This window comes from Equus caballus, chromosome 3 (assembly GCF_041296265.1).
Source record: "Equus caballus isolate H_3958 breed thoroughbred chromosome 3, TB-T2T, whole genome shotgun sequence".
NCBI classification, from domain to species: Eukaryota; Metazoa; Chordata; class Mammalia; order Perissodactyla; family Equidae; genus Equus; species Equus caballus.
Genome location: NC_091686.1, coordinates 55,067,812 through 55,091,097, shown reverse-complemented (window position 1 = coordinate 55,091,097; position 23,286 = coordinate 55,067,812). Strand labels below are relative to the sequence as shown.

Below are 23,286 nucleotides of genomic sequence, written 5' to 3'. Positions count from 1 at the left end.
AGTAGTTACTGATATCTAATATGTTATGCTTTACTTATTTATCTTGATTATTGTCTGTTTCCCCTACTAGAATCTAAGTTCCACGAGGGCAGCAATTTTTCCCTGTTCTTTCCACTGCTTTATCCTGAGGACCTGAAATACTTCCTGGTACATAGAAGGCATTTAATTATGTATAATTCTTTTTTTTTTTTTCAGCTATAGAAACAAAAGTTTAGTCAGGGTGTAAAGAACTGAGAATGGATACGGAAGGTTTTGGAGGACAATTGGGGAAAGTAAAATCAGGTTAAAAATAAGTGAGAAATTAAGATGCACAACTTAACCTTCAGAGGCAGTCTAAATACTGGTCATTGTTATGTTCCCTGGCTCCTTGCTTTGTGGTTGCCTGTGAAGATTAGATTCAAACATTCATGGGATATGCGAGCTAGAAAGGATCTTCAAGAACACCCTCACTTCTCAGAGGAGGAGTTCCTCTTTTCTCTAAGGGCTGTTGGTAGGGTTTTAAATTATTCATTGCAACAAAGACATGGTCCGCTTGGCTCCCTTATGTTAACATATGACACGACAAACCGGGAATGCGGAAACTGGCAGCTACAGTGGGGGCAAATCCTTTCACACAACAAAGACCAAAATGGAATTAGCCTCTCTCATCCAAATGTTTCTAAACAAAGACTATGCCCATGGTTGTATCACAAACACTTATTCTAAGGAATAAATGTACTTTTCCACTTTTATTAGCTGTTATCACCTAGCTGAGTTAAGGCGCTATTCTTGGCGAAAAAAAATCATTGATGAGTTAAGTTCATGTAAAAAGGGATTCAGATAGAGAAGTACATTCTTTTCAAAGAAGCCAAGTGTCAGACTTTTAGTCATTGCAATTCTCTTTGGCAGATAAGCAAATCATGGGCCAAATAAAGAGCTAATGATGTTAGTATCATTTATTTGACTTAAAAATTTACTTTCCCCCAAAATAAGAATTAAGTTAATGTTAAAAAACATTTAATGTAATGGTTCCAAAGCTTACATTCTTTATTTGGAGAACTGTGTCAGACACGGGTTTGAGGTGGACAATTGCTTCTGTCCATTCTAGCTGTTCAGTTTATTTCTAGAAACAGAATATCGAGACATGTGTGTGTGGGGGGGGTAGTCAAAGAAGCATGTTTCCCTCCAGATCTGTATTTACATTTATTTTATTTAGGGCAAAATTAGGAACCTTCTCTGAGCACATGCAGAAACTGACATTAGGAAAATAGGTGGCCCATAGGATTTGCTAAGTGTATGAAAAACCCAGCATGGAGCTAAAAACTGGTCAGAGATAAAGTAGATCAGAGGATTTACACACTGAACAGTAAGAATGCATATTATCTGTTTTTATTAGGGACTCCAGTTCATGTTATAGCATAAAATTTATCTTCAGTTTTTTGTTGTTAAATTTTTTAAAACTAAAGAGAATTAGAAGACAGACTTTGGCTCTCACTTCTCGGAGAAACTGAAGAACATATCAAAAAAAGATGAGGTATATTAATAGTTATATCAAATAAATATTTAGTTATTGACTGCAACCACTAGTTACAACTTCTACATCAAATTAACAATCCGGGGTTCAGGCGTGAGGTAACTGTATGGGAGACTAATTTTTTCTGTGTTTCTGATTAATTTGGAAGAAAATACTTTACAGAATATAGATTTGATACTAAATTTCTGAACGTCAAGAGATTTTGAACATGAAGATGGATGATCATCTTTCCCTTTGTGTTTTTCTTTCACCTCAGTTTAAGTTCTTTCATTAAATTTTTTTCCTACATAGTCACATAAACTATAGGGAAAAATGCTTTGTTGACAATTTTCTTCCAAAAATAAAATTTACAAATGCTCAAAAGAATGAGAAAGCTTTGGGCTGGCTCCGTGGCCGAGTGGTTAAGTTTGAGCACTCCAGTCGGTGGCTCAGGGTTCTGCTCGTTCGGATCCTGGGTGTGGACATGACACTGCTCGCTCATCAGGCCACGCTGAGGCAGCATCCCACATGTCACAACTAGAAGGACCCACAACTAAAAAATACACAACTATGTACTGGGGGGATTTGGGGAGAAAAAGCAGAAAAAAGAAAAAGACAAAAATCAGACCAATTTGAATAACATGGAAATCAAAGTGCGTGATGTCTCTGGTTCCTTTGGCAGAATGTAATCTTTTCTATATTTATTAAAAAGAAGTATAAGTGTGTATGCTCAGCAGTTCTAAGATCTCCTTCAGAACTCATATTCTATAATTCCGTGAAACTCAAGATTTAAGTTATTTTGTACAAAGCAAGGAAAAGAGATGTGCTATTTCCTAACCAGCTACAAGTAAAACTTTCATAAGATTATTCACTTACCACAAGGCCATCTTGATTCTCATTGTGCTCAGAAAGTTTAGAACTGGATTTCTGACGTTTGGGTTTGCCCCTTTCTCCAATAGAACCAGAAGCACTCTCATGTAATTTTTCCACTTCTGGAGCATTCAAAATACAATCGTCAAGGTTGGTGAACCCAGAAGGAATATTTTCTTTGTTGATAAGTCCCCTTGAATTGGAAAAAAAAAAATAGCTTAATTTTAAAAGGTAAAAGGGACATTTTAATGACACCAACAGTGTGTTAACTAGGAAGTCAGAAGAGTGCCTAGAAATTCCAGTTTGCATCTTTGATCAAAATCTGAGCAGACTGCCGCTCCTGAGAGCACTTGGCGCCGAAGAAATCACATTACAAGAGAAATTATTCCTGGAGGCAAATTGGCAAGGGCTGTTTTTCTACCAATGAAAAGCTTTTGTGATTGTACCAAAAGTAATTTGTATTCTAACAGGTAGAATATTGCAAGCTTACAAAGAAATTTCCCACTATTCACAGATTTTATATATATATAAATTTATATATAAAATATATATAATAAAATATAATAATTATATATACATAATATACGCACTCGTGCACACACATGTACATACATACACACATAAATCTTATAAATTAATACAGTGTTTGGAGAAAAATCTGAAAAGGAAACATGCTTTTTTTTCCAGAATGGGACATACTGATTTTCCCAAATGATAAAGACATTTCAACACAGTAGAAATGCATTAATACTTAAATGCGACTGCATTAGATAATCTTGGTGGAAATAGTACAGTAAAAACTATGGCAAAGCACTTTAACTGAAATATGGATTTGTTACTTCCCGGTACATACAGAGTTCCAGCATGTAAGCTAATAACTGGAGGTCCTACATTACTTAGTCTTAGAAGTAGATATGAATGTCACAATTACAGAATTTAATTCATTTAACATCCTTGAAAGAGTTTTCTTTAAGTATTTTAAATATTCCCTTTTAAGAGGTTTTCACAAAATTGAATTACTTAGCAAAATGTCTGTTTTTTACTACAACAAGGAACAAATTAAGCCGTGAGTGTGGCACCAAGGCTTGGCAAGGTACAAACGAGTGAGGTTTTACTCTTCCTCATGGTGTGAGCCTAAAGGTACCTCCCTAAACACCTAAAGCTCTATCTTGAAATAAATAAGCTCGAAAGAGTAAAAATAGATGACCATATTTTACTATCAGTTCAACCACATCCAAAAATGAGAGAGAGTGTTAAATATTTATTCTGCAATCTAAATTCATATCCTGTGTTAGATGGGCTATAATGGAGGCAAAATTTTGAATTAAATATTATCATAATATTTTCGAAGTTATACTCTCCTTGGTGATCTTTAATATTCCATATTTAATTTAGTTTTATCTTATACAACTTTTAACGTAAACATCTATAGACTTAGTAAAATTATATAAAAAATTATGCATCATTCATAAGAAATATCCTAAGGATAAAATACCCGAAGGGTTACGGAAAAGCTGATGGGGACTAACACGTGGCAACTATACTCACGACACACTCAGTCTCTCCCCTCTGTGCATGCAGAGCAGAGCCTTCTGTGGATGGCTGGATGAGTTTGGTCTCAAATTCAAAATTATTTGTTTTACTATTTAAGTTCTGTCTTATCACTTTTCATATTTTTCCTAACTCCTGAGGTAGACATCCAATTATCATTTTTCAATGGAGTGGTTTTTTCTTTGGAGGCTTTTAGGGACTAAACTGTCTCCCCCCCCAGTTCGTATGTTGAAGCCCCAACCCCCAGTGTGACTGCTCTGGAAGACAGGGCTTCAGGAGGTAATTAAGGTGACATGAGTCACAACCTGAGAAGGTGGGGACTTAATCCAATAGTACTGGTGTCCTTACAAGAGGAGGAAGAGGCGCCAGGAGAGCACGCACACAGAGCAGGGCCGCGTGAGGACATGCGAGAAGGCATCGCCTGCAAGCCCAAGAGAGAGGTCTCATCAAAACCAGCCCCGTGAGCGCCTGCATCGAGGACGTCCAGGCTCTCAGAACTCTGAGAAAATACAGTTCTGTTGTTTCAGCCACCCAGCCTGTGGTGCCTTGTTATGGCCGCCCAAACAGACTAATACAAGAGCTAAAAATTATTTTTAGAAATTAAAAGACAAAGCTTATTTTATAATCTTTTTGAATAGTGAATGAATGACTGGAGTAAATCCTGTCTAAATAAATATATGACAATCTGACTCTGCAGTTGTGCTCATGTGGAAATCCTGTTCTTCTCAAAGGAAAGCCTGCTTTTGGGTAAGTCAAGGCCGCTCTGCCATGGCCCCCACGTGACTTGAGCAGCACTGGACACGGTCCTGCCTGCGACACCCCGACAGGTTGGCTCATATGGGACGTCACTGACATCTGACCTGAACTGAGATCTCTGTGGCCTCTCACTTTCACTTTCTAGATCTTATTTTTTGGTTTCTTTTTAGTTTCCTCCTCACCCCCACACACATACTTAATGTTCTAGCAATACTGAACCATTTATTATTCCCCTAATATAGCATGCTTTTCTTTTTTTTTTTTATTCCTTAAACTTTTACATTTTTATTGTAACAAATAATACTATAAGCCTGATGATGTTTCCTTAGGAATTCAGACAAATAAGAAATCATGTGCACTAAAATGAAGTATTTATAGTCTTAGTCTATCTTCTGCATTGCTTATTTAAAACATCTGCCATGATGATTTTTGTATAGACTTTATTGATTCTTTAACCTAACCTTGAAATACGGTCACCATGAGTTTCAACAATATATTTCCTTAAATAGTTGCAGCTCTAAGATATCTGCCTGTTAGTGCACCTCCTGGGGACATACTGGTGAGGACCTTCTTGAGGGCAAAAGAAGTAGGTCTGGGGCCGTGAGAGATAAAGGCCTTTCCTCCAAAGACCTGGAGAGCTCAGAGAAGAGGTTTTGTGTGGGCTGGGAGCTGAGGAAGAAGGACTACCGAGACATGACAGTGACCCAGTGTGTCAGGTTAGGAGGGGCCCTCATGACTAGGAGGATGAGGCCAACAAGCAGCACACAAGGGCACTTCTGCATGCCCAGACCACGCACCGAAGAAAAAGAACAGCAAGACTGTCAGTTACCACGGCTACACACAGTCTGCACCCCAAGATGCTCTCCCTCAGTGCACAGCTCTGGCCCGACCACAGTGAGTGAGTCGAACCAGCGTTGAAGGGGATACCGGAGAAGACGAATTAAGGGGGAGGCTAGAGGTTCATGGGCCCTTAGGTGAGGAGTCCGTCTCTACCATTCTCCATCTCCTTTTGTTCTCCTGATGTTGACAGTAAAATATAATCAAGATAACTTATACTAGAAACTACTCTGGACCTGGGCAACTCGATACTTAAATTCTGCAAGAGAGGTTACCCTGTTTCATATTTCTCTTCCTGCCTAGCCCCTGTTCATTTGACCTTACCCCACATGCTGTTCCCTGCCATCGCGTGCACCCACCATCACCACTGCCACCGCCCATCTTTGCTATCCCTCTGTCCAAAGACAACGGAAAGCACAACGTCGTGATACACTAAGGATATCTGAAAAATGCAAAGTGTTGCTACATACTATTTGGCAAAAATGAGGCAGAAGATAAGAACAGTGTTAAATGAATAATTTATACTTGCTGTATAACATAATATAGGAGATACACAAACTAATTATACTTCTAAACACTTTCTATAAAGCTTAGTCAGTAGCTAATTTTAAATGTAAATATCTCCTATATTAAACCTTTTCTATTTTCTAAAGGGAATATTATAATACCTGCTCCTATCCACCAGATCCAAAACAAATGTTTTTTAAAAAGCGCTGCATATGCCACTTGAAAAGTTAGTGGGTTATATTGTTGATACTGTTTCATTTCTAAAATTACATTTGTTAATATAGCCCTTAAACATCTCAATGATAGGCAACATGGAATTTACTTAGAATATTTATCTTTTGCGTCTTTAAGAAAAAAACTTTTTTGGTAAATTTTTTTTGTTTGTAAAGATTTTGATGTAGATTATGAGTCCAGGTGAAAGAGAATGAGCGGGACTAGGGTCTGGTTTAGTCTTGGACATTTAATCAGGAGTTCAAAATAATAACCTTAGAGACTAAATGCTAAGTAGATACAAATAAACTTAAAATTTTTGGGAAACATATATGAATATAGTCTATTATACATAAATTTATTTTCCTTGACAATTTGATCATGATTATTCAATAATATGAATGGGATTGTTCACCTGTATTTTATCAAATCTTTGAATGGAGAATAAAGTTCCTTGTAATACTATTCTCGAAATTCATGCTGTGGGAATGCCTTAAAACATGTCATCTAGTAACAAAGAACTCAAGTATTTCCTCTCCTGATTAGACTTCAGCTCAACCCCTCTTACACTGATCATAATCATCTGTCAGACTATTATAGTGATAGTCTAGTATTTAATCAGATCAATACAGTAGGGAAATCCACTGGTTCATCAGCTAGTGTAACAGCCAACTGAACGCTGTCTAAGCAAAAACCAAAAAACCCACCGCTGGATAGGCATATGGCAATTTTCTCCTCCAATGGTTCAGCATCCCTCTAAATAAGATATTCATGAGGAAGCTATGAAATGTACTACATCAGAGGTGGCTTCTTACAACATACCAAACATCTAGACAAAATCGAAGTGTTTATTCAATCACATACGAATTTCCAAATGTTAGCTCAGTTTAGAATGGTCAGAATGAAACTTTTCGAGTTTTAAGCTAATTAGTGAAATGGGAGTGACCATAACATACTGACTAATTCAGGTGTATATTTTTAAAAGAAGAGGAGAAAATACAAACAAGAAGTATCAATGCCAACTCACAGGTCTCTGCCGCACCGAACTTCATCCTGCTCCTTGGACGGGCGCCGGCGCTGCCTGGTGGACGTGGTGGAAGATGCTGATGAGCTCCCAGATTCCGAGTCCTCTGAACTTTGGCCTCCGGAGCTATTAACATCAAAAAGATGCTGTTCTACAGCTGACCGGATGGTTCTTTCTAAGAGTCTGGTAAAAAAGAATAGAGTCAATCAAGCAATCAAATTGATCAACGATTGCCTTTAAAAATATGTGCCTGTCATTTTGGAAATATCAGTATTTCCAATGGGAGATCTACTATAGCTTCATGAGCAGACGGTAGATGAGGCATTAATCTCAGAATATTTGCATTGTGCCTTAAAAAGGAAACTAAACTGAACAAATTCTACCAGTTTGATAACCATGTTTCTCATCTTTGTGAGTCTAGGATTACTGAAACGCTCACAGCAAGTTTAACAACAACTACAGGAGGCATTCAGGAAATAAAGGTCATTTAATGTAAGGCAGAATGAGGAAAAGATTTTTTTTCCCCCATGGAATAATAATGGATCTATTCTTGCAAAGGTGAGTTTCCTCCAGGTTTCATACCAGTTCTGCAGAGGAGGACGGTAGGATTTACAAAGCAAACTGGCATGAATAATCTTATGATGCCTATTACTTATTTAGAATCCTTTTAAGATAAAACTATATAGGGAATAATGCTATTAAAAAAGAACAATTACTACTCAGAACAGAACAGAACAGAAAAATCTTTCCGAATCTCTATTCAATTAAACTGTGATGTATATAATTGAAGCTGTATTCATGTAAACACCCCAAAATATATTACTGAAGATGGAAGGACAGATTTACTTTGTTCAACCTCAGGAACACAGGAGAACACAGGGGCTGAGAAGAGGGCATGAAGAAACAGCTGAGGTGTCATTTTTTTTTTTCTAAAAATGCATGCTGATTTTATTTTCTCAATGGTTGGGAGAACAAGTGCTTATTCATCTGAAATAAATGAGCTGAGGGTTAAAAGTGATGACTGAAAATCTGCTTTTATAATAAAAAGGAGATTGTAATGGTAAAATATTATCTGACAAGTAGACTTTTTTTTTTTTTACTTTTTATTAAGATTATGACAGTTTACAACATTGTGAAATTTCAGTTGGACATTATTGTTAGTCATGTTGTAGGTGCACCATTTCACCCTTTGCGCCCACCCCCCCAGACCCCTTTTCCCCTGGTAACCACTAATCAGTTCTCTTTGTCCATATGTTTAACTTCCACCTATGAGTGGAGTCATATAGAGTTCGTCTTTCTCCCTCTGGCTTATTTCACTTAACATAATACACTCAAGGTCCATCTGTGTTGTGAATGGGACTACTTTATCCTTTTTTATGGCTGAGTAGTATTGCATTGTATATATATACCATATCTTCTTTATCCAATCATCAGTTGATGGGCACCTAGGTTGCTTCCATGTCTTGGCTATTGTAAATAATGCTGCAATGAACATAGAGGTGCATGGGACTTTTGGAATTGCTGATTTGAGGTGTCATTTTTAAGCTATATAATCTTTCTTTTTTTTTTTTTTAAGATTTTTTTCCCCTTTTTTTCTCCCAAAGCCCCCTGCTACATAGTTGTGTGTTTTTAGTTGTGGGTCCTTCTAGTTGTGGCATGTGGGACACCGCCTCAGCATGGCCTGATGAGCGGTGCCATGTCCACACCCAGGATTCGAACCGGCGAAACCCTGGGCCACCAAAGCAGAGCCCGTGAACTCAACCACTCGGCCACAGGCCGGCCCCTATATGATCTTTCAATGTCTAAACCTTCTTTTATCATTACACTATTTAATTCTGAAGAAGCTGGCATGGGAAATTCTAAACTTACTCTCCTCAAAGCACGTTTTCCTTCACTTGAAAAAAGAATCACATCCAAAGGCATCAAATTGTATACATTAATTATGTGATTTGTATATCAATTACACCTCAATAAAGCTGTGAAAAATTTAAAAACAGCCACATATATATTTTTTAAATTTTCAGATTGAGAAATACATTCACTTAAATAAAACGGGCTCTGAAAAATTTAAGAACTTTAGATTTTCCAAGTGTCATTTTACAATAGGGTCATAGTAATTTCATTAAAACTATCTTAAGACAATGAGCAAGTATGGTCTAACTTGGGCATTAGAACTTTCCTATTTACAACTCCACATTCCAACGACTCATGATTACCTAATAGTGGTACAGAGGAATGTCAGTAGGTTAATATACATACATACAGACCAACCCCACACCTTTTCCAAACTATGCAAGACATATAAGAAGGTTATTAGGAAACAAACAGGCAACAACACGTCAGTCTTGGTATAATTCTGGAATCTCTTTAAAATTCACAAAGCTGAGAGAAGTCAGTCCTGCTCTCTGATTGCTTCTGACCTAACAAAGAAGAAAAAATATTCCCAATTCTTCCTATTAGATCCAAATTCCTACCAATTAGCGCTTCTTCTAATTCTTCTTTCTTCCTCCTTATCACATCTTCCCCTCCTCCACTTGATCTCTGCTGATAGAAGATGCTCCAAAAAGCCCACCCACATCCCAGCAAGGAAGGAAGAGAGGTGGGTGCAACAGAAAATCTTTGGGTGAGGAATTATTTAGCGCCTAATATATGCCAGGCACTATTCCAGGTGTTAGGAATATGAGAGACAAGGTCCCTGTGTTTATGGAGCTCACACTGCTATGAAGACACATAAACAAATCGTGGAATTTCGGACAAAATAGAGTACAGGGTTGGAGAGGGACTGTGGGTTGTCAGGGAGCCTTCTCGGAAGAGATGACATTTGAACAAAGAGGTGAATGATAAGAAGGCGAATGGTCAGGCTGAGGAACAGCTAGTGCAGGGCTCCGAGGTAGACACAGGCTTGGCCTGTTGCAGAAACAGCAGGTCATGTCGTTGAAGCATAATGAGCAATGCGGTCAGAGAGGTAGGCAAGGGCAGATAACTGGAGTTCAGATTTTAGTGTAAGTGCAATTGGTAGCCTTAGGAGGAAAGACAGAATTAACAGCGCACTGTGCTGCCCTGTGGAAAAAGGACTTGTTGCCATCAGTAATTTGCTTTCTTTTCTGTGTCCCTATTAGACTGTGGAGTCCCTGAAGGCAGAGCTCAAGGCTTATTTGACATTACACACCTGACGCTATGCTTGGCGTGTTGCCGGCGCTCAATAAATGCAGGCTGATTAAAACTAGTGAAGGGAGAAGTAAAGACACGGTTGATGCTTTAACCTTTAATGGCGCCCCCACTGCAAGATACCTCCCAAAGCACATAGATTGCTTTGCACATATTAATTGACTCTGACATTATTTTGACTGAAATAAACAAAAATCTCACATGTTCAAACTCTTGAGCTATCTCTAGTCACACACCCACACAGCAGCTCAGATAGGAACGCTTCTTATTCAGACCTCTCCTCTGTGCAGTTTTAAAAATCATCATTGGTTACTTATTGTATTAATCTTCCAATACCACACACCATTAGAATAGCTTTTTTCTATTTAATAAATCGGAAAAGAGGGTAAAAAAATCCAATCCAAATAACTTACTCTCCAGTCGTTGAAACATTGCTGACCTGGGATACATGGGCACTGTGGAAACAAAGCAAAAAGACAGATTAGATAGAGGATGAGAGACTGTGAAGCAAACATCTAACGGAGATCTCAGGCTGAAAGTACTAGCCAGACCTTCGCATGACGTTTAACCGCCCACTGACAGATGCTGATTTTCACTTGTTTCTAGAATTAGAGATGACCCTGGGTGTTTATTCCTGAACAGTGTTTTTTCCTCCATTTTAAAGATGTCCATGACAGACGGTTTCACCAGTGACCTTTGAAAACCATCTCTACTTCTCACTCCACTGTCACAGTCTTAGTTCAGGGTCTTTTCATTTCCCCCAAATGTTAATGCAATTGCTGCTGCCTGCCTGCTACCAATTCTACCCATACCCTGCTCTCCCGGGCCCCAAACTGTCCCAAGCTCAATGTGAAGCGCAATGGTGAAATGTCAGAGCTCTGTTGGATCAGCACCCTTCAGAACTCCGCCCCTCCTACCTAAGGTTCATATAACCACAGTGAGGGGTGGGGCTGGCAGCGATTTAGCAGTATGTATATCACTACTTTCTCACATTCTGCCCTCTAGCGCTGAGCTGGCTTCTAAATGGAGATTTCAAAGTATCTATGCTTAAAAAAATAGATTAAAAAAAATCTGTAGTGCATGTCAAACATTAGTTTTGCCTAATAGATCTAATAATTCTCTCCTTTTTTCTTCCTTCTTTATAGAAGACACCCAAAGAAAATAAAAGCTGTTAATGAACAGTATTGATGGCTGCCTTTCAATCACTCCAAACATCCTAATTGAACTATGTAATTTTCAGCACATGAACATGTTGCTTTGGAATCATCTGTTGAGATTTTCTCCACATACGTGTAAATCTCATCTCTTTCCATCCAGAATCTAAGTGCCTCAGGGATTGTCTGACATTTCTCATCTTCTTTCATGACACTCCCTACCACTACCACCACCATCCCAGAGGTGATCAATAGACACTCACTCTTCAGCCCCAGAGAACTCCCTTTAGTTAAAGCTGGAGCTCTTTGTCATGGCCACAGACGATAGACAAATCCCAGAAAAACCACTTAAAATAACACTATTATGCACAAGGGAAGCTGATGAGAAGAATCTTAATGAATGAATGAACGAATGAACAAATAAATAAATACACCCTAAAACTTATTGAGTACTTACTATGTTTCAGACAGTGTGCTAAGCATTTTTCACAAAGATTTTCCCATCTACTGTTTACAATAACCCCATGAGGTACCTACTATTGTTTTCTTTTCCCTGTTTGCAAATGAAGAGGTTAGAGGTTAAGTAACTTGCCCACAGTCATAGAGCCAAGAGGTAGATGAGTTGGGATTTGAACCAAGAAAGTTTTAGCTCAAGAGTCTAAGCTCTTAATCACTCTACTTGACTTTCCATCCATCACTCACCACAGTCACTTTGTATATGGAAGCCTCAACTCAGGTATTTTACTTTGCTTTTAATCACAACCATTTCTCCTCTGCCTCACAATGCCTGTTATTCACTGTGGTTCCCAGGTTGCATAACCAACAATAAGTCCTTTGCTGCTGTCTGTCCTTAACTGGGACAGGCAGTCCCTGCTTTTGATGCTTTGTGGCTCACCCTGTGCAAATTCAACACTGTATAATTAACTCCTGTACTCCACTTCTCAATGCAGTTACACAACCGTGGTTTTGGGAGCAGGGACCAACGTGAATAATGGCTCGGGGGCAACTAGAAGAGGAAAAAGAACGACGACCTGCTAGATCTTAAAGACATTCCAAAGACACATAAGGATAATTAGCCAATTAGTCCCCCATGCCGTCTCAGAATGAAGAGATATATTGCCCCTCCTTCCTTCTACACACTTTTGACTTGAACTTCTTTTCACTTATTAAAGCACACACTGATATTTTCACGTTCCTTTTTGGGAGTTCGGGGGGAGGACAAAAAAAGAAAAGTGAGGAAGAAAGAGACAAGGAAATGAGAACAAACAAGACCAGGTTCTGAGATCACTAACTCTCTGAGTAAGTGCTTCTCAAACTGGAACTCGCATCAGAATCCCCTGGGGTCTTGTTCACACAAGGTGCTGATTCAGTAGGTCTGTGTCTGGGGAAGGGGAAGCTGAGACTCTGCATTTCCAACAGATTCCTCCGTGATTCTGATGCTGTTGATTTTGGGAAGACATTGATTAGCAAGACTCTAAATCCTTGCAACTACAATTCTTAAAGACTTCAGTTACTTAGATATCACAATAGCTATTTTAAACATTCAAATCTAAGTAATGAACGTATGATTTGGAAAACTTCTGCTACCCTGAGTGAATAAAAGGCAACATCAAAATTTTCCTCACCTAGCTTAAAGAAAAATGACCAGAACCATCTAAATCAGTCTTAAAGAGCCTTTCTCAAAATGCAAAAGAAATGACTAAATCAGTGATAAAACCAAGTTATTAAATCATATTAATTTTTACTAATATATTGATCTTAAGTTTACGATACATTTATATTTTTAGGTTTCTTTAATAATCCTTTGGAATTTTTGTTATACTTAACGTGTCCATACTTCCACGTTTTTAAAACAGAATTTCTATAAAGTATTCTGGGAAGAGAATATTTTCCATTGGGAATCAGAAAAGAGAAGTTCTGGTGTTGGCTCTGCAGTTAAGTAGCTGAAATCAGTCAGCTTGCTGGTTAGCTTGGCTGCTTTGGGTTGGTTTCTTCACATAGAAAATGAAAGGCTTAGCTAGTGATCTCTGTGGTTTTCTTTTAGCTCTAAACATTTATAACACTCATATTCAAGTTTATTGCCCTAAAGTTTAAATCATTACAAAAGGTTATAACTGCATAGTTAGCATTATGACACAGTGTCAATCAAGCTATGGTTTATTAGATACCAAAATGGCTTTGGTCAGGTGTTCAAACACCTCCATAGTTCCTGTGGGATGTGCTTAACCATTCACCACTAACAGGATTCCTAAGAATACTTAATGTGAGAAATAGGGACTGCTTCCATAGCTATAGTTGGCTCATGGAGGTAGTTCTAAGGCACTGACAAAAAGGCAATAAGCAAATAAGCGCAAGTGAAAGATAACAGATTTCCTTCATCTACATGTAGCTTTTTTTATCCTCTGCAGACAGCTAAGAATAATGAACTTTTTTCAGAGTCCTTTACTGATTTGCTAAGACAACTTCTTACTTATGCAATAGAAACACTTGAATATGGAAGAGCTCATTTCCTAATGTTGATGAAGCAACTCTTCAAAACTGAAAGAAAGGCTCACGTGCAGACTCCAACATTATGGTCAATTTGATTACCCAAGTCTACTGCAAGTGACGATGCGACTGAATTCTCTGTTGGTATGGTTGCTTAAAACGGATTCTAAGACTACTCAGAAATATATTCTATGACATTTAAATACATTTAGTCTCGGGGCTGGCCCCGTGGCCGAGTGGTTAAGTTTGAGCACTCTGCTTCAGCGGCCCAGGGTTTTGCCGGTTCGGATCCTGGGTGTGGAGGTGGCATCGCTCATTAAGCCATGCTGGGGCAGCGTTCCACATGCCACAACTAGAAGGACACACAACTAAATATATACAACTGTGTACCGGGGGCTTTAGGGAGAAAAAGGAAAAAAACAATCTTTAAATACATTTAGTCTTTATCTCTATTAGCAAATCCCAAACTACATTTCCATAAACTGATTATGCTCAGCAATATTAGTCTACAAAATTTGCATGTGATAAGATGCACAGAATGCCTGTTGACAAGTGAGTTTTTAATTAGATCTCTTGATTTGAAATAAAGAAATCTACATAAAAAAGAAAAAAAATTCAAATCTACTAAAACCAGACATCTTGAAAAAGCATGTGTTCTCTTTCTCTGTACATTCCTACTTCAGTATGTTCTCTTTTCTGCAGTGTAAAAAATCCTACCTGTATAGTATTACTGTTTTAATAGAAACATTAGGTCTAACAGAATTATCTTTTCTCTCCAGAAGATATTATTTACATTTATTCAACTTTTTTAAACGAGTAAGGATTTAAAAGACAATTAAGTGATGTCTGTTTAACTAAGCCTAAGGACGAAAATCATCTAACTAATCATCAAAATAGGATGAAACTCTTAATTTATTTAACAAAATACAGTATTTTTAGTATTATCTTAAAATACCAAAAGTTGATATACATCAACATTATAACATAATTGTAACATTATTTCCTTGTAATTGTATAATGAATTTCTAAATTGAAAATTTTTCATGATTTTAGTTCATAGTGCTATTCATTAAAGCAAATATACTCAATCCTCAATATTTATTCACTTTAACTTTTAGCTTTGATTATATGCAGAAATTTAATGGGGCATTTACAGGTATTTAGACTTTGACAAAAATTGCATCTTGTGGTGATGTTATAGACAGTGTGGATACAAAAAGTCTCAGATTTTGGTTTTAAATTATATACTATGCATATAATAGTAGAACATAAATTGAAAACATACTGCATGGATATGACTCAGTAGGAGGAAAATATTTATCCTCATACTTTATCAAACCTCACACTTCCTATTCCTTTAAATGTGAGGACTGATCTGAAGAAAAAAATTATTCACTCCTATATACTGATATCTATTAAATATTTTCTAACAAATTAAATAGAGCCCACCAAAATCTCAAAATAGTCCCCTTTTGTACGGCTTCTTTCAGACTCTAATTATCAGAATTTTCAGTTTTACATATTTAGCACATTTTTGCATAAAAAGAAACTCAGAATTTCTTTAGTTTTTAGACTCAGGTCTTTATAAAGCAAAATTATGAAATGGATTGTTCACTATATATACTGTGCCCTTTTACAGAGGAGGAAATTGAAGTTCAGAGAGGTGTAAACTCCCTCAGGTTTACACAGCTCTGATTCTCTCTCATGTAATCTGGCTTCAGAGTGTGTCCTTAATAAGGACATAATCCTTGTTCTCAACTAATGCTGCTATTCACATAAATATTTGGCTATACATCTAGTTATTTTCTTAGAATTAGAATAGATTACTAAAAGTACTTTTCTGGATTCAAATGGAAGTTTCTTCTCAAAATTTATACATTCCAGAAAACTTTTTATTTTATCTAGATTTTCATGTTTATTAGTATAAAATTGAATAAAGGGACTGGCCGGTGGCGCAGCGGTTAAGTTCTCACGTTCCACTTCGGTGGCCCGGGTTTCACTGGACTGGATCCTGGGTGTGGACCTATGCACTGCTTGGCAAGCCATGCTGTGGTAGGCGGTCCACATATAAAGTAGAGGAGGATGGGCATGGATGTTAGCTCAGGGCCAGTCTTCCTCAGCAAAAAGGAGGAGGATTGGCAGCAGATGTTAGCTCAGGGCTAATCTTCCTCAAAAAAAAAATAATAATAATTGAATAAAGTACTCTCTTTTAAAAATTACTACATTCCTTACAGCAAACTTCAATTCTGATTATTAGGATTGTTCTGTTTTTTCTTAAGTTTACCAGAGGGTTTTCTTTTTTATAATTTTCGTTTTTACTCCCAAAGAGCCAGTTCCTAGATTCAAACATCAGTTCTGCTCTTTTTCTGTTTTCTTTTATTAACGATTAAATCCTTTTAGGTTTCCAAGAGGTTGTTTTTCTTCCTTTTTGTTATTCTTATTCTGAATATGAGGCTCATTTATTTTCAATCTTCTTAAGAATGTAAAGTTACCTCTTAAAATGAGCTTACACCTCATTCCACAAATTTTGATACATACTTTTTTCCTTTTTCTTCTCAAGAATCTACCGTTGGAGTTTTTATTTCCCCTTCGAATTTTTTCCTTCCTTTAGGAGAGTTTTCATTGGCTGACTGGAAATTTTTTTGTTATTAACTGCACTGTGATCAGAAAATGTGACTGTTAAAATTTCTACTCTTCAAGAACTTTTAGAGATAGCTGAAGAACTTTTTAGAAAGTAGCAGGAATGCTTGAGCCCTATTTGTAGGGTGCAAAGTTTAGCATGTGTAATGCTCATTTATTTTAAATCTTATTAATTCTATCAAATTCTCAGTGCTATTTTGTAAATTTTGTTATGGACATATAGTTGTATGTGTAAGTTCTATACTTCACATATGTTTGGCTGTTTATCCTTGTTAACTTAAGAGTTTAAATTTACATGATTTGATGCTGTGCTACTTTGCACATACTTATTTATAACCTTTTTGTCCTTACTATGGATTTTGTCTGATAGGGTAAGTCCAGGTTTGTCCTCTTTAACAACTTGGGCCTTGAACTTTAGTTGTTTTGGTATTGATACTGCCATCTCTGCTTTCTTTTTGTTCACATTTATCAGATATAAATTCTGTATTTTTATTATTAACCTATTAGAGTCATTTTGTTTTAGGCATGGCTCTTTTGAGCAAAATATAGTTCAAGTAGTCTTTTTTTTAAGTAATTTTAGCTTTTACCAAAGAATTTAATCCACTTACATTTATCGTCATAGCTGAAATATTTTTCTAGTTTTGTGTTTTTGCTTTACGTTTTCTAAGTTGGGAGCTTCCTTTTCCTCTGATTTCTGTCTTTGATCTTCTCTTCTGAGGGGTTTGGAATATAGGAATCCTATGTACAATTCTACTAGCAGTTGCCTCTCATATCCAGATATCTCTAATTATTAAAACTAAAGCAACCCCCCGAAAAACAACAAAAAAGACCCCCCCAACTCTTTACTCCAGCTTCTATTCTCCTAATTTCCATGCAAGACAAGAAATTTAGAATTTCATTACCTTCCTTACCCCTCCACCAACAATTATAATCAGGTTTCTACCTATTAAAAAAAATTTTTTTTAATTCACTTTTCAATTAGCAGGGCAAACATTAACTTTGATTTTTACCTATATTTCTATTAGTATGGTTTCTTCTTTAGAATAAGAATTTTCAGGTTGGCATTCCAATTTCTGACTTTTATATCTAGCATTATTTCTCTCAGAGTTTGTTCTTTATCCTTTTCCTCTTCATTTTGGAAGAGCTGCTCAAGTTTCTCTCTCAGCATGTACTTGATTTACTTTTTAATAACTTCTGCTCTTTACTGCTTCCCACATAGTTTTTAAAATCTCTGCAAATACATTTCTAGACTTCCTTTTCTCTACTTATTTTAGCTCTTCTCCTGTGTCTCTAGCCTATTCTCCCCTTACAGGTTCCTACTCATGTTTCAAAGAGGTTGGCTATGTCCTTGAGCATTTTTTAAGAATAGCAATATTATTTCTCAAGCTTTCCTCTGAATCATATAAAAAGCAATTCCTGAAATCTGATTTTACACTGAGTCCTCAGGGCAAGTCGCCCTTTCCCTTAGTTTGTAACTTCTATTCATAGGTCCCAAATAGTTCTTTATGTTTATTGGTTCTTAAGGGGAATCAATCAATCCAGGCAGAGCTGTTACCAACAACCCGAGTGGGCAGGCTTTTCTTAGTTTATTTCATTGTCCCTTGGCTGTGGGCAGATGCCCCCTCTTGGATTTAGACTTTAAGAGCCAGTATATGGGTCTGCCCTAGAACAATTTACAATGCATACTTGGGTGGGCTTGCTATTTGGTCCAATGTTATGACCAAGCTGGAGAATCAGAAACAAATTTGTAGTTGGTCTTTAGTGTACTCTTGAAAGCATGCATTACATCCAACAATCTTCCTGCCTGTATCCTTTTTTCAAATGCTTTTGTTAGGTGATTGAGCATCCCAGGGAGATCCCTTCCCCTTTTCATTGTTTTGTATACTGAATGTTCGAGTTTCTGAATGGATATTGAAATAAACAAGCTGATAGGGGCAGCTCTGGATGGTTGAGAAAATAAGTTTCTCTTCAGTTGGGGAAATGTCACTTGCTTTTTTGGTCAGTGCCGTAGACAGCGGAAGGAGTCCACGTCAGTTTTCCTCCCTTCCTTCTCTCTTTATGGCAATCTGTATTATTTAGATGGTGGAACATGAAGTCTTCAGGCAAAAATATGTTTCTCAGTCCATCCCATTGATGATGTGACATCTGACATATGGTTTTATTATTATTATAACCTGTTTCTAGCTTTTGTCATTGGTATCATCATTAGAATTTAAATGGGAAGCTGGGAGTAGTTATATCAGGCAAAGCTGGTCTGCTACTTATTTAAACTAGGAGTTTACATTTTATTAAAATCTGAAATTCTTAAGGACAGAAGTCTATAGGGAGGCAGGGAGACTGAAGAATAAAGCAGCAGGAGATCTAGAAAGAATAGCTACAAAGGCATCATTTTCTACAAGTAAATGTTTCTTTTGCTTTATCATGCTGAGGGAAGACATGATGAGAAGCATAAAAAAATTTATGTAATTTATCAGTATAGCCTAACCATATGCTTAATATTTTAATTAATATTGATAGAATTAAACCCAGAATCTATATTTATCTTTTACTAAGCAAAACATGACTAGTGAAGCTCAGATGTCAAGAACCCAATACTGAATCCATAAAGAAGTGTATGATAAACAGTAGTAAAGTTTCTAACCATTCTTCACTATAAAATAATTACACTGTTGGTCTGGTTTAGTGCTTTTCAGCTAGGGGTGTGAATCAAAATTTCTCATGATACTTTTTTCCCCTCACATTTTTTTACTGTGGTAGAACACACATAATATAAAATTTACCATCTCAACCATTTTTAAGTATACAGTTCAGTGGCATTAAATACAATGATGTGCCACATAACAATGCTTTGGTCAACAATGGACCACATATACGACGGTAGTCCCATAAGATTAGTATCATATAACCTAGGTGTGTAGTTGGCTATACCATCTAGGTTTGTGAGAGTACTGTAGGAGAGGAAGAAATTTTCCCCTACCCTTCTAGGTTCATCTGGCTGGTCTAAGAATTAAATTGACATGAAACAATTAACAAGAGAAAAACAAGCAAATTTAGTAACATGTATACATGGGAGAAACCCAGAAAATCTGAGTAACTCGCCAAAATGGCCAAAGCCCTTACCATAAAGACTATCCTCAGCTACAAAAGATGATGTTGGGGGTGGGGAAAGTCAGGGACTTCAAAGGAAAGGACTGCAAAGGTTGGTGAAAAGGAGCAAACATTTGGAAAACAAGTGTTTGTCCACACAGAAACAGAAGGACACAGAGGGGAGCCCAACAAATGGGCTCTTCGGGGTTCTTCCCTGTCTACCACCTAGTTCATGCTATGCTAAGGTGATAGCTCACTTCCTGAGATAGGGTTTTTTATCTGAATTCTTCTAGGCAGTTAAAGGGGAGGTAACAAGAAAAACAGAAATTTCTGAGTCTTTTGTTTCTTAAAAATAACCAGCCTAAAATAATCCTCATGTTAAAGAGACACATTTTGGGGTGGCAAATTTGTTCCCCTTCAGTACACCCAATGATGTTTGCACAACAATGAAATGGCCTAATGAGGCATTTCTCAGAACATATCCCTGTTGCTAAGCGATGCATGACTATATATTCACATTGCTGTGCAAACATCACCACCATCCATCTCCAGAACTCTTTTCATCTTGTAAAACTGAAACTTTGTATCCATTAAACAATAATTCCTGATTCTCCCCTTCCTCCTAGGCCTTGGCAACCACATTCTACTTTATGTCTCTACAAATTTAACTTCAGTAGGTATCTCATATAAGTGGAGTCATACAGTAGTGTCTTTTTGCTACTGGCTTATTTCACTCAGCATAACACCCTCAAGGTTCATCCATGTTGTGTATGTGTCAGAAGTTCCTTCCTTTTTTAAGGCTGAATAATACTCCATTGTGTGTACACACTGTAATTTGTCTATCCCTTCATCAGTTGATGGACACGTAGGCTGCTTCCACCTTTTGGCTATTACAAAACGTGGGTGCACAAATATTTCTTTAGGATCCTGCTTTCAATTTCTCTTCATCTTCGTCAACACTTGTTATTTTCTGTTGTTTTGATAGCAGCCACCCTAATGAGTGTGAGGTGATATATCATTGTGGTTTTGATTTACATTTCCCTGATGATTAGTGATGTTGAGCATCTTTTCATGTGCCTGTTGTCCATTTGTATATCTTCTCTGGAGGAATGTCTATTCAAGTCCTTTGCCCATTTTTGAATCGGGTAGTTTTCTGTGGTTGTTGCATTTTAGCAGTTCTCTACTTGTTCTGGATAACCCCTTAACAAATATATGGTTTACAAACATTTTCCTCCATTCTGTGGATTGCCTTTTTACTCTGTTGATAGTGTCTTTTTTGGTGAGGAAGATTGGCCCTGAGCCAACGTCTGTTGCCAATCTTCCTCTTTTTGCTTGAGGAAGACTGTTGATGAACTAACATCTGTGGATTCTTCCTCTATTTTCTGTGGGATGCCACCATAGTGTGGCTTGACGAACAGTACCAGGTCCACACCCAGGATCCAAAGCTGCGATCCCCAGGCTGCCAAAGCAGAGCACATGAACTTAACCACTATGCCACCAGGCCAGCCCCTAAATATTTTTAATAAACAGTTATTTGTATCTAAAGACACCTAAATATCTATCTGACTTTATCATCTGGGATAAAATTAAGTATATAATTAAATAAACAGCCTGCTTGTTTGTTCCACTTGTTAGCCAGTAGCCCGAAACAGGCCTATAATCAAATATAATGTTTGAAATGCTACACTTCTCCAAACCATCCCATTTGAGAATGAGAAAATTTTACCTCAAAATGATAATTTACAAAACATACAGTATGGTTAAGGAGAAAAAGAAACCATTAAAAATTTAATAAAGTATGAACAAAAAAAATCACAAACCTACAAATCCTACCATAAGTTGTTTGGAAAGATAATTCCCAAAAAGCTATCTAAAAATGATCTAGAAAGAATTTTTCTACATATCAAGATAGGAGTGTTATGATATAATTTCTAGGTTCCATCCAATGTCAGGTAATATTTAATCTGAATTTACCTAAAGCTAAATTTTTTCTTCCCTATCATAAAATTGATGGTTCCTAGGTTCCAGGAATAAAAAATTAGCAAATCCTAAAGAATGAGTTTGTATGCCAAACAGCTAATTTAGAAATAAATCTTTGTGATGTTCCTGATTCAGGAAAATTAGAAAACATGTGAAATACTGAAACTGACCCTAAGCAATTCCAACTCTGCTAAAATAGTAAGTTAGCTTCAATTTGCACCCTTAAGTATTAAGACATGGGCTGAAATTAATAAAGACAGTCAATTTCAGAGTTTCAACAGAGCATAAAATGAGAAAGAGAAAGCAGAGGAAAATCAGTGCAGATGATAGAAGACAAGTATTAGGTAAACGAGGAACCACCATACAGAGGCCAGGGGCCCAATGAATAAAACTGGTTATAGGCATGTGGCCCCAAAGCACAAATTTAGAATTTTGATAAAGCACAGGCAAAGGCGGATTCAAGGTATACATACTACGTGTATAATCCAGCAACTTGAAAGAAGGAGGAGTTCAAGGGTCGAAGTCTGGTAGGATGGGATGAGGACAGGATCTGTCCCTGGTCATAAGCAATCAGCAGGTAGCGTAGGTGAGGTAGGAGCAGGTAGAGATGAACAGGAATAGAAAGTGGAGATTATGAACGCTAGTCCGGTGGAGATAACCACAGAAATCAAAACCCAGGCTTGCAGACACTGAAGACTAGGACAAACAAGTAAAACTAGCAACAGATCCTAGCCAGATCTGACCAGATGCCAGGCAGGAGAACTTAGACAATAACAGTCTGAATGCGGCACAGAGGAACAACCACAGCAAGTTGCTTCAATGCTAATTAGAGCAACTGAGGTAGAGGCCTCCTTTTCTGGGATTCCAGCCGAGACTATGAACGAAGCCAGGGTATGGACATCCTGGCCAAGAATGTGCTTCACCTTAAGTTTACAGGTTCATGTTTATTTTGTGGCAATCTCACTAAGGGTTTGGCATAACCTGCCCTTCCCTTTCATTTCCTTAATCACTTCAACAGGGCGTGTAATCTCTAATGAGCATCTGGGGAACAATGACACCTACTGTTTGAACTACTGGAGCTGCAAAAACTTGCCACATGGGACAGCGGTAGGTGGAGATTTGTAGCTACTATTTCTTTCCTTTGCAAAAATGGACAAATGGTTCTGTGGCGAGTTAGGTTAGGCTGGAGAAGTACTGAAATCAGAGAAGACAGAGTTCTTATCACAGAAGATGTTTAATCTAGAATGAGAATATACGAGTGCCTGTTTATAACAGCCCTACCTTACTACAGAAAGGATTAAAGCCAATTGAAATGTGCAGTACATTAACATGTGGTTCAGCCATGATGGTTAACAAAGAATCGCAATCACAGAAACTGAAATTCTACAAGGTGAAAAGTGGAGCAAGATAACGACGGAAATGGCCTCTCTGGTTCCCTCTTCCTGCGTCCCACCCTCCTACCTCTAGCTACAAGAAGGTTCTGGAACCTCCACCAGCAGGGCACCACAGGCTCCCCATATGCT

At 37.4% G+C, this 23,286-nt stretch overlaps 1 protein-coding gene across 19 annotated transcripts in view; it reads right to left on the bottom strand.

Annotated features, from left to right (window-relative positions):
• The window catches only part of FAM13A (family with sequence similarity 13 member A), a 316,899-nt gene that overhangs the window by 54,106 nt on the left and 239,507 nt on the right, over nucleotides 1-23,286 (bottom strand). For 14 of the 19 annotated variants that reach the window (XR_011437490.1, XM_070263412.1, XM_070263416.1 and 11 more), the window contains 3 exons: nucleotides 10,829-10,870; nucleotides 7,251-7,430; nucleotides 2,369-2,555 (listed from right to left, as the gene is read on the bottom strand). Coding sequence is in view for 18 of the 19 variants with exons in the window: in XM_070263412.1 (XP_070119513.1) it covers nucleotides 2,369-2,555; nucleotides 7,251-7,430; nucleotides 10,829-10,870 (409 nt within the window). In the remaining variant the exon portion in view is untranslated. The remainder of the gene's footprint in view (nucleotides 1-2,368; nucleotides 2,556-7,250; nucleotides 7,431-10,828; nucleotides 10,871-23,286) is intronic. The other 5 variants (XM_070263415.1, XM_070263417.1, XM_070263408.1 and 2 more) reach the window with 1 other exon arrangement.